The following is a 16723-nucleotide window of genomic DNA, read 5'->3' on the forward strand; positions in this document are numbered from 1 at the left end:
TCCCCAAATGAACCTAATTTCACTGAAAGTATTGAGACTTATACCACTGAGCATATAGGATTCCTTATGACATTAAGCACAGAATATGTCTTAGAATCATAGAATTTTATAAATGGACTTCATTTATCACCAGTCCAGCTGTCTGGTCTAAAAGAAATGGAGCCCTAAGAAATGAAATTATTTTCCAGGGATATAGCTACCCAGCAGGCCATGCTGGGATGGAAAGGTGAGTGTCCTGAATCTTAGCACAATTATTTTCGACTCGACAGCTTTTCAAATACAATTTTTAGCAAAAGAGCTTTTTTCAACTATAATCTTAAGTAAACCATTAGTCTGTTAAGTAGACAGAATAAAGGATCCTCAAAGATGTACACATTCCGATTCCTAAAACATACATATATGTGAGATGACTTGTCAATGGGGAATTAGGGTTGCTAGTCAACTGATCTTAAAATGGGGAGATTATCCTGGATTAGCCAGATGGGCCCAGTGTAATCCCAAGGGTCCTTCAAACTGGAAGAGAGAGTCAGAAGAGAAGAGTCAGTCAGAGAGAGATAGACTACAGAAAAAAGGCAGAAAGATGCAGTGTTGCTGGCTTTAAAGATGGAGAAAAGGGGCCAAGAGCCAAGGCATGTGGGTGGCCTGGAGAAGCTGGAATAGGAAAGGAAACTGCTCCTGCTTCTAGAGCCTCCAGAGGAGTGCAGCCCTGATGACCCTTTGGTTTTTAGCTTTGTCTTCCAGAACTGTAAGAGACGAACTTGTGTTGCTTTAAGCCACTACATTTGTGACAATCTGTTACAGCAGCAATAGCAGACAAATACAATATTGAAAGCAAAGGTCAATTTTTTTCCCAAACCACTTTATTGTTTTCGTGATCTCCTACATTTACTTGATCATGATGGCAATCCATTTTCTGTAAAAGCCAGCAAAGTTGCATCTCCCTGACAATTCTGCAAGCTTAATTCCCCTTCACAGCTTACTCCAACACAGGTACCAGTTCCAGAGTTAAGGATGTGAACATCTGTGGGAGCCTATTTTTTGCCTACTGCAGTCTATGGGAGCCTATTTTTTGCCTACTCTGGCCACCAAAGATACACATCCATTTCTTTCTGTGAAATACATTCAACCTACCCCAAGTTCCAAAGGTTTCATCCCATTATGACATCAACTCAAGGTCAAAAATCTTATTTCAGTCTCATTAGTTCATATCTCTGATTGTCTTGTTTTTAAAAAAAGAATGTGCTATATTATTTGTTTCCATATTTCATAAAGCATAAATATGTGGTTAAAATTATTATTTGAAGCTTACCAATGTTTACAACATATTTATCAAGATTTATCCAAATGTACCTTTTCTTTTGTGAATTTGGAAGAAAGAGGAGGCACTTTTTAGATGTCATGCAGCCTTTACATGAGCTATTAAGACATTCTGTTTAACTCTTTATATAAAATCTATTGCTGTATAGTATTTATTTGCCCTCTAAATTATATATCCTGGTAAGACTCCTGAATGTATGTATACAACCACATTATTATCAAGAAGCATCAGAGAACCATTCCTCAAACATTGTATTAGGATCAATTTAGAATTTACTAATATTCATCAAAAAGACAATTGCATAGATAAGAATATACTTTAAAGTAATTTCCCTTGTTGCAAAGTTGTCTCCTTAGCATATAGATGCTATCTTTTATTTTACAGGAGACCAGGTATTTAAACTATGTAATAGGAACTCTCAGCCTATAATGGCCATTATACCTGCTTAGTGGAGGTATGCATCTCACTATTCATTCCCATGCATGTAATACATTTATGCAATTCAAACAATTCTAATGGAAGGCAGAGACATTACTTGATATAGTTGGACAATTTGTAGACAGCATATCATATTAGGATTTTCTGTATTTCAAAATTCATCAGGAAATAATTTTACTTTTATTTTGAAGCTTTTATTATGATTTCTGTTATCCTCCAATTATATATTCTGTGATTCAATTTCATTGGATGTATTAGATGTTTATTCGTATAATTTTATATGAGGAAATGTTAAAATCGATCCTCATTACATCATCTAGATGCAAGGTTTGAAACTTTCCTCCATTACAACCTGAAGATTTGATAAAACTTAAGGGCAAGCCATGGAGAGAAAGTAGGTAGGGCTTCTTTTAGACTTTTAGCCAATCCTACCTCTTACTTGGCACGCCCACACATGTTAGCGAGAGCAGCTTGTTTTTATCGTATTTCCGTAGAGCACTTCTCAGTAGGATTTCATTTCACTTATTTGCTCACACTATTTTTGTTGCTGAAAGCAGGGATTCCATCGAGGTCGCAGCACTCGCCACACAGAAAGCCAGTCACTGAGACAGAAAGTATTGCCAGGGAGGAAGGCTTTTTCAGGTGCTGCAGCCGAGGTGGATGGGAGATCAGTCTCAAATCTGTCCTCCGCCACTAAAAAATCAACTGATTTTAAGAAAGTACCTAGCCTGAATTACCCAGGTGGCATCAATGTAATCAGAAGCGTCCTTAAAAATGAAAAATAGGGCCAAAGGAGAGGAGTCACTCAGAGGGAGATGGACTAGAGAAGAAGGGTATGAAAAGATCCATTGTTGTTGACTTTGAAAATAAAGAAAAGCCCCCCAGAGCCAGGGGAGTTGGGTGGTCTCTAGAATCTGCAAAAGGATACGCTGGTATTCTATCATTTTTAAAATTAGCAATGTAAATGTAAATTATTTTTAAATTTGAGCATTTGTATTTCATAGTAGGGAGTTAATTCCTATCATCCTATCAGACATCAGAGTGTCATAAGTAGCTGCTCATTCTGCTTACCTCCAACTCTCATTTACATTTTTTGTTTGTGTTTTTGTTTTTTGAGATGGAGTCTTGCTCTGTCGCCCAGGCTGGAGTACAGTGGCGCAATCGCGGTTCGCTGCAAACTCTGCCTCCCGGGTTCAAGCAGTTCTCCTACCTCAGCCTCCCGAGGAGCTGGATTACAGGCGTGTACCACCATGCCTGGCTAATTTTTGTATTTTTAGTAGAGACGGGGTTATACCATGTTGTCCAGGCTGGTCTCGAACTCCTGACCTCAAATGATCCATGTGCCTTCACCTCCCGAAGTGCTGGAATTACAGGCGTGAGCCACCGCGCCCGACCTACAGTTTTCTTAATAGGAATTTACAACCCTAGGACTCATACTTTAACCATCCAGTAAGCACCAAAGGTTTTTATTGCCATAGTGATGAAAGTCATAGTAACTGTGTACACATGCATCATTTTCTCTGAAGTTGTTCGTATTGCAGGCACAAACCATTCTCACAATGCTAGAAATATATTACTTGTGCTTAGCTAGAATGAAAAATATAAAGTACTAAAAAAGCCTGTTACTGCAACTTTCATGCATCAAGTCCTCCCTGTTCTCCCCAATTCTGTTTGCACTCAGTTCTTAATGCTTCTCTTGCCTAGTTTTAGCTTATTATTTTTGTTATTTTTGAGACAGAGTCTCACTCTGTTGCCCAGGTTGGAGTGCAGTGGCGTGATCTCGTCTCACTGCAACATCCACCTCCCGGGTTCAAGCCGTTCTCTTGCCTCTGCCTCCCAAGTAGCTGGCGCCCACCACCACACCTGGCTAATTTTTGTATTTTTTTAGTAGAGATGGGGTTTCACCATGTTGGCCAGGCTGGTCTTGAACTCCTGACCTCAGGTGATCCGCCTGCCTCAGCCTCCTACAATGTTGGGATTACGGGAATGAGCCACTGAGCCTGGCCATCCTTGTTTATAACTTGCCTTTTCTCCTAATTGCTTTGAAGAAACTGAAAATGTCAGTCTGCACCATTTAGCTAAAAACTTTTCCATAGGTAATAAATATATATATTCAATATTTAGAAAAATTGATATAAATTTGAATAATCTTAATTTTTGGTGAGAACAATTTGGCCATTCATAGACAGATATACAAGAATCAAAATAATCAGGTTTTCAAATTTACGCTGGAGCTCCTCCTCCACAGGCTCACTTCTAGAGCTTCATATTATTCATATGTTGACTTTTAAACTACAATCAATTTTTAATATATATTATATATGTTTGTTAAATATGGTATACTTATCACAAAAACTTGTGTGTGTGTGTATACACATATACGTATAGCATCAGGAGTACTGCAGGTTCAGTAATGACGTTAGCAGTGGCACATCCATATGGGCCTGCAGCAACCTCACTTTCTTGCCTCCTCAGAAGGAAGAATTCAACTGAGGGGCGTAAGACAGAGTGAGACACCAAGGCAAGTTTCAGAGCAGGAGGGAAAGTCTATTAAAAGGTTTTAGAGCAGTAATGAAAGTAAGTACAGCTGGAAAAGGAACAAGCGGGCGACTTGAGAGATCAAGTGCACTGTCTGATCTTTTGACTTGAGGTTTTATACCTTGGCCTTCTTCTAGGGTCTTGCATACTTCTCACCTGGTTCTTCCCTTGGGGTGGGCTGTCCGCATGCGCAGTGGCTGACCAGCACTTGGGAGGGACCGTACGTGCAGTGTGTTTTCTGGAGTTTCGCGCATGCTTATTTGAGATGTTTTTCACTTATCATTTGAGTGTTCCTAGAGGAAGGTCATATATCAGTTACACTCTGCCATTTTGCCTCTTAGTGTGCATGCTTGAGCCTGCTTGTCCAACTCCTGAGTTTGTATCAGGAAGCTCCTGATCACCAGCTACAGGTGTTTCTTTATTGGGAGCCAGCTGTGACCAATTATTATTTTAGAAAGACAGTTAACAACTGCCTGACTGTCACCTGATGGTGGCCTGACACCCTGGGTGGGTGATGAGTTGGGGAACTCTCTTGCTCTGCTCATGTCTGACTAACTACCTACTGTAACAATAGTATTTTTTAAAATGATGTAGAAAGGTTTCATGAGTAGTTGTCATTTGAAGGACAGGAGGAACACAGCTCTGGGAATATTCTTGTCAGAGAGAAGAACTGGTACTAAGTTACCAAGCCAATATGATACTTGGTTTCTCAGGAAACAGCAGGGAAGCCAGTGTGCCCGAAGTAGAATAAGAGAGCAGGAGCAAAGATTGAAATGAAGTTTACAAGTTCCCATGATGTACCATCTTGATGAGTGCATTACAGAACATTACAGGTATGGGGCTTTATTCTGAGGGGAATACAGAGTCATTACAGATTTTGGCAGAGGAAGGAGATGGTCTAATAACAGAAGGATTACTCTGGCTGCTACTTGAAGAATGGTTTGTAGGAAGGGTAGAAGCGAGGAAGCCAGTTAGCATATGATTGTACTAATCCCAGTGGGAGATTTTGGTGGCTTGGATCAGGAGACGGCAAGGGAGGTGGGAAGAATCGGTCTGATTATGGATATATTTTGAACATAGAGGCAGCAGTATTTTCTGGTAGATTGCATATAGGGTTTGGGGGGAAAAAAAGAGAATTCAAGGAGGAATTTCTTTTGACTGAGCAAATGGTAAGATTTGCTATCAAGAAAGATAGGAAAGGCTATGAGAAGTGTTTGCTTGGGAGTGGAACCAGCAAAGGAGAAGAGCAGAAGTTTTTTTAAACTGTTTATTAGAAATCCAAATAGAATTGTCAGATAAGAAATTGGATATATGAATCCTGATTTCAGAAGAGAGATATGGGATGGCCACATAGATTTAGGAGTTGTTGATAATATTTAAATATCTGGGACTGGATGAGATATGCATGGGAGAAAAAGGGCTGAGGAGTGAAGGGTGGGAAGCTCCAACTTAAGAGGTCAGAGAGAAGAGGAGGCAACAGACAAAAATATGAGAAGAAGGAGCCAATGAGATAAGAAACGTAGAAACTGAAAAGTATAGATTTTAGAAGTCAAATGAAGAGAGCATGAAAGACAAGGTGGCCATCAACTGTGTTTAATACTGCCAACTTGCAAGAAGATGGAAACTGAGAATTAATCCTTGGAGGTCATTAGTGATCTTTATAAGAAAAATTTCCATGGAGAGGGGTTAGGGCAAAATCTGACTTGAGAGGGTTTAAGTAGAAATGAAAGGAACGGAATTGCAATGCGGTTAGGCAACAATTTTTAGGTGTTTTGCTGAAAACATGAATTGAGAAATGGATAAGGAAACGTAAGTACAACATAAATATTCCACAGAATAAAGTCTGTAGTGGATTACTATGAAGAGAGAGAGCCTTGACCAGAGGCTTTTTCAACAATGGTGATTTTTAGGGAGGAAATCTCATGAGAAAACCCTTTTAAATTTGTACCCACTCTTAGAACCATCTTGGCAGAAAGGGAAGGTTGTAGAGAGGGATCTCTGTGTTTGTTTACTGCAAATAGATTTTTTCACACTGAAATAGATTCCACAAACTATTTGCAAAGGAGAAACCAACAACAGGAGCTCTGTAAGAGAGGGAGAATTGATGATACCCCATAAAGCTAAGAATATGTAAATATATATACATATTAAAACTAAATAAAGAAGGCCTGGCACCATGGCTCATACCGGTAATTCCAGAACTTTGGGAGGCTGAGGCAGGCAGATCACTTGGAGTCAGGAGTCTGAGACCAGTCTGGCCAACATGGTGAAACTCATCTCTACTAAAAATAGAAAAGTTAGCTGGGTGTGGTGGCATGCACCTATAATCCCAGCTACTCTGGAGGCTGAGGCATGAAAATTACTTGAACCCGGGAGGTGTAGGTTGCAATTAGCTGAGATTGCACCACTATACTCCAACCTGGGTGACAGAGTGAGACTCCATCTCAAATAAAACAAACCAAACCATAAAAATAAAACAACAACAAAAACAACTAAAGAGCAACAAATGCTAAAGGCTTAGGTGTTAGAATGTCCTCAATGTGTTTTATCATGCCTGTATGTGTTTAGCACTTCAAGAGCTCCGAAAATGAAATTGAAGAGCCATCATCAGATGAACTTGGTTACTTTCCCTCTCTAAGATGAGATGAAGAGACAAGCCAGTGAATTACCTCTGTGCTCGTTTTAAAAATGTAGTGTTCTAGGCCCAACATTCATAGATTCCCATCTATTCTATCTATCAGTTTTGTGTTAGAGTCTAAAAATACATATTTTTCACAATTTCCTAGGTGATTCTACTGCAGTTGGTCTACGAACCAACTGGAACAGGGGTAAATAGAAGTGAAATGGCAACTTTTCATTTCCTGTTACTAATAGCATCATTTGCAATATTGGCAGAAAAAAAAGTACTCCTTTGGGCAATATGCTTTTATAGATTAACAGAAGCATTGCACCAGCTGAACAAATTTAGATCCTGACTTCAGCACAGTCTGGGGCATAGTTAACAAAATAATTGTGATGCCTATACTATCACATTAATGGGCCAAACCAATGAACTGGCTATAATTGAATCTGGAAATTCTGGTGGTGAGATTCAATTAAATTCAGATTGAAATTATTTGAATTGCTTGAGGGCTGAATAGTTTGGAATATTATATTCATAATTCTCTGCATAGTTATTATCCACAATGAAAGCTAAATAATTTTTTCTACTATAACATAAGATAAAATGGAACTTGCTTAGATATGATTAGCAAAAACTTTCATTTTTTTCTCTCTTGGCTCTTCAAAACATTTATACTGCTAAACTGTCATTTTCTACACATTGTAGGAATTGTGACAATTGGAGAGGAAAAGAAAATTTGTACTGTATCTGAGAATTTCTTGAGGATGTGCGAATCTACTGAGGTGAGTGGTTTTACAGCCTTTAATTTTGTCAGAATTTTAGCATTCATTTTGTTATTTGGATAATGTCTTAAAACTAAATCTATATTGAATTTCCCCTTTATTCTATCAGAGGCAATTTTACTTGAAGTAGTGTTATTCAGGGGAGTAAAGGCTAAATAGGAATTAGATGCTCTACATATTTCAATAAACATTATAATAACTATTTCAAATTTTCTGGAAACTCATTTTAATGAAGGCTGAAAACATGACGAAGTTTTTTTTTTTTTTTTTTTTTTTTTTTGAGACGGAGTCTCGCTCTATCGCCCAGGCTGGAGTGCAGTGGCGCGATCTCGGCTCACTGCAAGCTCCGCCTCCCGGGTTCCCGCCATTCTCCTGCCTCAGCCTCCCGAGTAGCTGGGACTACAGGTGCCCGCCACCACGCCCCGCTAATTTTTTTGTATTTTTAGTAGAGATGGGGTTTCACGGTGTTAACCAGGATGGTCTCGATCTCCTGACCTCGTGATCCGCCCGCCTCGGCCTCCCAAAGTGCTGGGATTACAGGCGTGAGCCACTGCGCCCAGCGATGAAGTTATTTTTAAAGAGAGCATAGCCCTCCTTATATTGTTGTAATGTTAGTGATGAAAACCATCATTATTAATCATTGTCTCATCTTTATAATGAAATTATATTATAATGATGAAGTTGAAAGGATTTAAATGATTTGCAAGGGAAAATATACTGTAATAATCTGTTTTGATCAAGTGTGTGATTTATCACAGGCTTGCTTTTATTTAAGATGCACAAAGCCTTGTTTATAAGACAGTAGCAATCTTGGCCTCTCTTCTACCTGTAACTCTGACACCTTTTGATTCTCTGTGGTTTCCGTTGCAGCTGAACATGACCTTCCACTTGTTTATTGTGGCGCTTGCTGGAGCTGGGGCAGCAGTCATTGCTATGGTAAGACCTCAGAGCTCTGGTGCTTGGTTTTCAATGTGAATTCCAGAGCTATTTGCTTGTAGAGATGATAAACTATCTCTAAAGTTTGAAGTCCATGTAAAACACATTTATTTCATCAGATTTAAAAAACCAAGGGGAACAATGGGCAAGTAAGTAAGTCAACAACAAGGCTAAACCCCAAGAAATAGTATTATTATCATATCGAGAACATTAACAAAAATAGTAATTCATTAAGATTTTAGATATTAGATTACTATAAATATAAAAATTATTTCTGTAGCATGTATGTATATACCAATGTGACATTCTGAGTAATCTAATCTATTCCTTGATGTACATTTTTTTCCTTAACTAAGAACATTAAAAAACCATATAGAGTCATTTATGAAAAACAAATTAGGTTATTTTTTAAAAAAATAACCCTCAGTAGTTTCAAGTCATGTCTTCTATATGTAATTTGCTGTAGAAATATTAAGAGCCAGTCTTTAGATCTTCTTTTAAGACATCAAGCTTTTCCACGGTGAGGAGGATCTACCACGTGCCAGGGCCAGTCTCCTTTCTAACTTGGCATGAGTTCCAGTTTGCCCACTGGAATGCCAAATATCAACCCTGAGCAAGTGCTCTGAGCATCAGTAATAGCTTTTGCAGCCACTATCTTCAGTCTATGTTTGTATCCTTGAGGATGAGTAGTCTAGAGCCCTAGAAGGATTCCCAGTAACCTCACGACTGTGACAGCCGAGTCAATATGTAAAGATGGTGAACCAATTGGAATTTATTTAATTCCGTTCCTTATGGTGCCAGTGTCTATCTAATGTATTGGTGAAAGGAACACTTTCTTAAAAAAAAAGATTTTCTCTCTTGTCAGAGACTAAAAATAGGAATGATGAGAAAAATACTAATGTGCTAATAAGCCATGTCAGACTGGTTATTTTAGTGATTTCATAATTATTTTGTATTTAATTTGTTTTATTAAAAGTGACTTACATATATTTTCAATAAAACTGACTATGTCAGTACTAACATGAATTTTCATATGTTTTGTTACTTTAGCGTTGCTCAACATTTTTGATCTAGTGACAATAAAACTCTATATAGAAATTTTGTTTCAGAATGTGAGATGCTTGATAAAGATCATGATGGTTGATTAATTGGGGGGATCAAAATAGAAGAAGAAGCAAAGGCCTTATATTCTTAACCTAAAATTAATGCTAAACTATGCCCTGGGGAAGGATCAACAAGTTCTGGCCAATGATATATCAAACATTACGGTCCTTAGGAGAATATATGCTGGCTGTGAATCAGGGGAGACATATGTATCTTTGTGTTCATGCACCCATTCCTGTACTATCAAAAACTTTAATGACACGGGTATGTACAAGCAATATATACCCAGGTACAAGAAGTCCGTGAAGGTATCTTTTAAAAAGTGGATTATAATAAACATTTGTTTGCATTTCCTACATATATGTGCATATAAAATTCTGTCTAAAAATACAGGTATACACTAGTGAAAAACACCTATTTAGACAAATGTTATTTAAATATCCCTGAAAATGCTTACTCTGAAAACAAATCAACAGATTTTGAGATGATAGAAATTTATATATTAGGTATTTCTTAAGCAATCTATGCTTTCCATATTCTTAAATCTATACATAAATTTTATTTAAAACAGAAAGTTTAGAAGATAATTTTGCAAGGACTAAGCATTCTTTGGGGGTTATTTTCTCTGTCTAGAGTCATCACAAAACTCCATACTAGCTTAAATGATTGACCTACGTATTTCCAACTTATTAGCTCTAATAATAGTGCAGGTCTTAGGAGAGAGGGAAAATATAATGACTGCTACTGTTCCTGGTACTAATACTGCTAGTACCAGGAATAATAAAGCAGGCACCTTATTATTAATAATATTTCTTAAAAACTTAATATTAAGAACTTAAGAATATTAATTATAATGCTATTAATAGTATTTCTTAAGAACTTACTCTGTTCTACTCTACTCCATTATTTTGTAGAGAAGTTAGGAATGCTACATGCTGACAAAGTAAGTCAACTTAGCATTGGACCAGATTTCAGTAATCACTGTTCACCTAGCAAGGGACAGTAATAAGCCCTGTAACTTGTGTTCCACTTAAGGCCAGAGGAACTGCCTGTAAGATCCATTAGGAAGCACCTGTTTCTGAATTGAAGTGACTTTCATTTTTTTTTTTTTTTTTTTTTGAAACGGAGTCTCCTCTGTCGCCCAGGCTGGAGTGAAGTGGCAAAATCTCAGCTCACTGCAAGCTCTGCCTCCCAGGTTCATGCCATTCTCCTGCCTCAGCCTCCCGAGTAGCTGGGACTACAGGCACCTGCCACCACACCCAGCTAATTTTTTGTATTTTTAGTAGAGATGGGGTTTCACCGTGTTAGCCAGGAAGGTCTCGATCTCCTGACCTCGTGATCCGCCCGCCTCGGCCTCCCAAAGTGCTGGGATTACAGGTGTGAGCCACCGCACCTGCCCTTGAATTTCTTTTCAGTATTTCACTCATATGTGTTTATATATACACAATATAAAAATAAATACTTTTATATATAGTATATATATTATATAAATATATAGATATGTATTTTTTTGAGACAGAGTCTCACTCTGTTGCCCAGGCTAGAGTAGTGTGTCATGATCTCAGCTCGCTGCAACCTCCGCCTCCCAGGTTCCATCGATTCTCCTGCCTCATCCTCCCGCGTAGCTGGGATTACAGGCACGTGCTACCACACCCAGCTATTTTTGTATTTTTAATAGAGATGGGGTTTCACCATGTTGGCCAGACTGGTCTTGAACTCCTGACTTCAGGTGATCAACCCGCCTTGGCCTCCCAAAGTGCTGGGATTATAGGCATGAGCCACTGCGCCCGGCCTCACTCATACATATTTAGTAATAATTTGGGGGCCACATTTTCTCAGATATTATGAAAAGTTTTTGAAGATTGAAAAATGTATTCATTTATTTGGCAAATATTTTGTGTATCTGCTATGTGCTAAGCATTCTCCACAGCACTTGATATTTTATAGCAACAAAATACTGCATAAACTTCATTATGTGTATAAGCCTTATTTAATCCATATATATATATATATAGTGATTAAGTTTTCACTATGTAAATGCCATAATGTACAAGAATGTAACTCACAGCCCCTGCTTTCAGGTGGCTTATAATTTTCCTTAAACAAAATGCTAAACTTCAGAGGAAACAGAAAATTCTAAAAATAGGTTATTTATAGTGGTATGCATCTTTTTCCCTACATTCCATGTCAAAATTATTGTTTTTTTTTTTTTTGCTGTTTGTTGACTATCTGAACATGCCACAATATTCGCTATTTAGAATTGACATTGCATTCTTTATATCCATCTGTACTTTTCTAGAATCAACCCGCCTCCTCTTTCAGTGTACTGTTTACTAATTATCAAAATCTTAGTGTTCTATTTTTCTGAATGTTGGATTAAAATATTGCCCACCCTTTAAAACTCAGAGAAAGTAAATAACTGTCAACTTAGTTTCTCTTCCCTATTCATCAAAATTCATCATGTGGAAAGCTGCTTTATCTCCCCTGTGGACCAAGAGGGAAGAAAGAAAAGAAAAACAAATAAACAGGCTCATTGCTGGGTCAACTCAAGTCAAATAAAGAAGCTTTATTTCTCGAGCAACTTCGTTACTCCAGACAAACCAGGAGCTTCCTTTTTGAACATGGCACTATTGTAGCTGTTGTGAATGTATATACACATAAAAAACCCATATAACACAATATTTCATCTCTTGTAGTTTATAGTAAAAAAGAAACTGCAAAATTCATTATATGCAAAATTAACCTGTTAATCAAATCCACAGGTATATTTGGGGGTTTCCATGATCTCTCTTTAAGTGGGGTATTAGATCCTCTAATTAATTCAAGTCAATTAGACACAAACAGTATGTGAGAATATTTCTGATTATGGATTATAAAACATAGATACATGAACATGAAATGAATCGCCTATGGTTTGGGCAAATGAGGACACATTGGGCAGGAAACATCCCATAAAGATTAAGAATTAGTCTTGGATTACTTCCAAGAATTGAAAAAGAAGAGAAAGAGATACTGAAAGAAAGAGTGCCAAGAATAGGTGGGATATAATTGGAGGAGTGAAAAATATATTTTACATTGTTTCTATTACCAGAGAAATTTTGGTTCCATTTTATATGTGAACATTTCCTAAAAAGATCTATAATTCTAAGACTTCTTTCCAGATAGCAAGGTGTAATGAAGACACTGAACAAACTTCCAATATAAATTATTTTTGTCTTTGATTAGGTTCACTACCTTATGGTTCTGTCTGCCAACTGGGCCTATGTGAAAGACGCCTGCCGGATGCAGAAGTATGAAGACATCAAGTCGAAGGAAGAGCAAGAGCTTCATGACATCCATTCTACTCGCTCCAAAGAGCGGCTCAATGCATACACATAAATGCATCTTCCTGTTCTTTCTACCATTTGAATGCATTGGTGTTTAACTAAGGGCCATCCAACCATCCAACCTTTAAAAAACAAAGTGAAAGTGCTTCTCATCAATGATATGTAAGGTGACTTATGAATCACCTGAGTACAATTCTTTGTTGGTTAGCACTTAATTTCCCAATTTATTAAATTGATGTAAGTCAGATCTTTTCTACAAGCTCCTATCCAGCCTTTTTTTTTTTTTTGAAATTTCTCAAACTCATTTACTAGTTCTGTAAAATCAAAGACACTAACATCGTCAAATGCAAAGATTTGTTTGATTTTTAACCACTTCCCATGTGTTATACATAACACCTTTTGCATTATTTCTTATGTTTGGAAAAGAAAATAGCTTTTTATACTTTTTAGTTTTGATTTCGGTAACTAGTTTAACTACAGGTAACCTTCAAAGGGACCATTGTACATTATGAACAATAGACAGAGATGACATCATGATGACTCTTGAAATATGGAAATTTTGTCTGAAGATCAGGGGCCATATTACTATAGGCCCTGGTTCATGTTTTCATCAATCTAAGGTGCAATTTCTAAATTTGTAAGAGTAGGTTTAAAAAAAAGAAGTGCTTCTTATCTTTGTTAACATTGTACTTTTTCTTGATGTTCTTAAAAGGTATTTATCTCAGATTACTCATGTTTATGTTGTGAGCATGTAGAAACAGTAATGCTAATGCATGGCTAGTTGCCTTTTTAAGATTGTGACACCAGGCTTACCTTTATAAAGTTTAGTATATAGAGACAATTTTAATGGAAATAACTACTGTAGACTATTGGAGAATGATCTCTTTGTGATTTAAGAAGTGGCTGGATTGGAACTTTTAATATGCTAATGTGGAAAATTAATTACCTTTATGAAGGTGGTTTATTACGAATAAGCACACTAACCCCTCGGAAGTTGTTTTACCTACTTTAAAAGTTTTAATGGATTGCACCTCTGTAAACTATTCCTAAAATGTGTATGATATATTTGAAAAGGCTTCCATTAATATAATAGCTTTGCTTGCAGCCTTCCAATCTATGTTGGTTTACCTGTAGTGTTTTCTAAAGTGTGGTCAGAGGCCCCTATAGAATGTATTGTTTGAAAGTGTAGTGATATATTTGTGTTTTTATTTCAAGTAAGTCATTTTAACCGAATGTTCCTTCATATTCATTTATAAAAAGTACCTGTATCAAAGGAATTTTAAAAAAAGCAATCAGTATTATTGGACCAAATTTGGTGTTTGTTTTAACCTTGACTCTCTTCTTTTGATTATTTCTAATGCTACAAGAATGCTGTAAAGTGTCTTCTAAAATGATGTAGCCTGACAAGACATTTTTGTCAGTGTATTAAACTAGGTAGTATTGTGCACTGATTTGACCATTGTGAAATCCTTTCTCAGTGTAACTGCATTTCTAATAAAATTTATTGAGTGGAAACAATCTTTGTACAATGACTAGTCATGCATCATCAGTAATTTTACAAGTTCTTGTAGTAGGTAGGGGGTACTACTAGAGATATCTGTGGCATGATTATGCATTCTGTAGTATTATTTAATTAATTTGGGGTTCATTTTGCTTCCTTTTCTTTATGCTTAGATTATCTTACTGGTTCAACATTTTTCTGATATATGCAGTATTACAGATATTCAGCAAAATATTAATGGGCTTCTTTAAATTCTATATTATAGTGTTTCAGTTCCGTGTCTTAACAGTTTGTGATAAAACTGTCTTTTCAACTTATGTAATGATGTTGACACTTTTGACTTTTATTTCTGGTATTAGAGTTTGTATTTTCACAGAGTGCTTTGTAGCAGGCATTACAATTAATCTGTTTTGTACATAAATGTGCCAACAGCTTGATGGTGGCGTTTTTGAAATGTAGAACAAAGTGCTTGCAAAATGTAATAAATACACTTGTGTACTTTGTGTACTTATTATTAGCTTCTGCAGTGTATTTGTTTTTTTCTTTTTTGTTTTGTTTATTCCTCTTTCCTATGTGTGTGAACTCTTTTCAAGTACAATAGATGCTATCCCCTCATGATTCTACTTCAGCTGAGCTGACCTAACCCGTCAAAATTCAATGACGATGCCGTGCGTAAATATTCACTATCAGAATGCTAGCTCGAGGGAGCAAAGACTTTGGAGGTTATTTTATTTAGAAAATGATAACTTTCTCTGAGTGCTGCCATTTTCTTGTCTGATCTCTATTGTTTTGTGTTTTCTTTAGTACTTCACAAACTATCAGAGAAAAAAAAGCCCAATGCAATTCAGAAAGAAAAATGATTTCTTGGTTTGCTTCAAAATACAAAGGTGAGAGCAATGAAATTTAAATGTATATACATTTTTTTCTAGGCTTTGTATGTTTTACATCTGATTTCTTTTGGCCAAGCTAGAAGTTATGGCAAGTTAAAAATAATAAGATCGTTATCAATAAAAATACTAATTTTCATAAGGCTTAAGAAATTATATTAGTCTCTACTTACATATTACTATGAATGGGAACATGAAAACTTCATGGACTTATGTTAGAAATATCTACAATAATTATAAGTAGATGTGGACAAAGGATTTTAATTATGCTTTTAAAAGTTATTTTTAAGAAAATAAAACTATTTTCTACCTATATTTTATTAAATGATAATTCTTATTTCCAGTGTTTATTAAATTCTTATAATAGCAACATAATTGTATACTATACAATATGAATATGAACAATTTTATAATATATGCTTTACAAAAAGTGTATTATTATAAGATTATTATAATTTTCGAAAACTGAAAAGTCAATTTCTCTTTGTAAAAATGTGCATTTTGTCCTTAAAGCAAGTAATTTCCTTTTGAGAATTTTAAAGGTAATATTAAGCCTAAGGAAATTACTTACTTTGAGAATAAGATGTGTGTAAGTCAGCTCTAACTTGCATGTAAATAGTTTCATTCTTTATGTTAAAACTTAAAAATATCAGATTTCTTCAAAGAACAAGTAAATCTTTGTTTTATTTATTTGTTTACTTGCCTTAGACAAAATAGACACAGGTGACTTTAAAATGTATTTCATTTAGGCAACCTGGCAGCAGAAATATAATGACCACCAGGAAATTTAAATTATACTGTAACATCTTGAAGAAATTCTCTTTGGTTTCCTGTGAGGTTTTCAGATAAAAGATTGTTTTAAGTCAATGAAGACAAATCTGTGTAAAATGCTTCTAGCTCAAATGTAGACATTTTTCTTTTCTTTTCTTTTTTTTTTTTTTTTTTTTTTTTTTTTGTTGAGACAGAGTCTCGCTTTGTCACCCAAGCTGGAGTGCAGTGGCCGGATCTCAGCTCACTGCAAGCTCCGCCTCCCGGGTTTGCGCCATTCTCCTGCCTCAGCCTCCCGAGTAGCTGGGACTACAGGCGCCGCCACCTCGCCCGGCTAGTTTTTTGTATTTTTTTTTTTAGTAGAGACGGGGTTTCACCGTGTTAGCCAGGATGGTCTCGATCTCCTCACCTCGTGATCCGCCCGTCTCGGCCTCCCAAAGTGCTGGGATTACAGGCTTGAGCCACCGCGCACGGCCGACATTTTTATTTTCTTAAATAAACC

General features: G+C 36.5%; 1 protein-coding gene across 4 annotated transcripts in view; it reads left to right on the plus strand.

Moving 5' to 3' along the window:
- The window catches only part of GPM6A (glycoprotein M6A), a 368770-nt gene extending 353687 nt beyond the window's left edge, over window positions 1-15083 (plus strand). For all 4 annotated transcript variants that reach the window (XM_050791341.1, XM_050791342.1, XM_050791340.1 and 1 more), the window contains exons 5-7: window positions 7623-7699; window positions 8570-8635; window positions 12965-15083. In XM_050791341.1, coding sequence (XP_050647298.1) covers window positions 7623-7699; window positions 8570-8635; window positions 12965-13117 — 296 coding nt within the window. In that variant the 3' untranslated portion in view covers window positions 13118-15083. The remainder of the gene's footprint in view (window positions 1-7622; window positions 7700-8569; window positions 8636-12964) is intronic.
- Window positions 15084-16723: the final 1640 nt, after the last annotated feature.

This window comes from Macaca thibetana, chromosome 5 (assembly GCF_024542745.1).
Source record: "Macaca thibetana thibetana isolate TM-01 chromosome 5, ASM2454274v1, whole genome shotgun sequence".
NCBI classification, from domain to species: Eukaryota; Metazoa; Chordata; class Mammalia; order Primates; family Cercopithecidae; genus Macaca; species Macaca thibetana.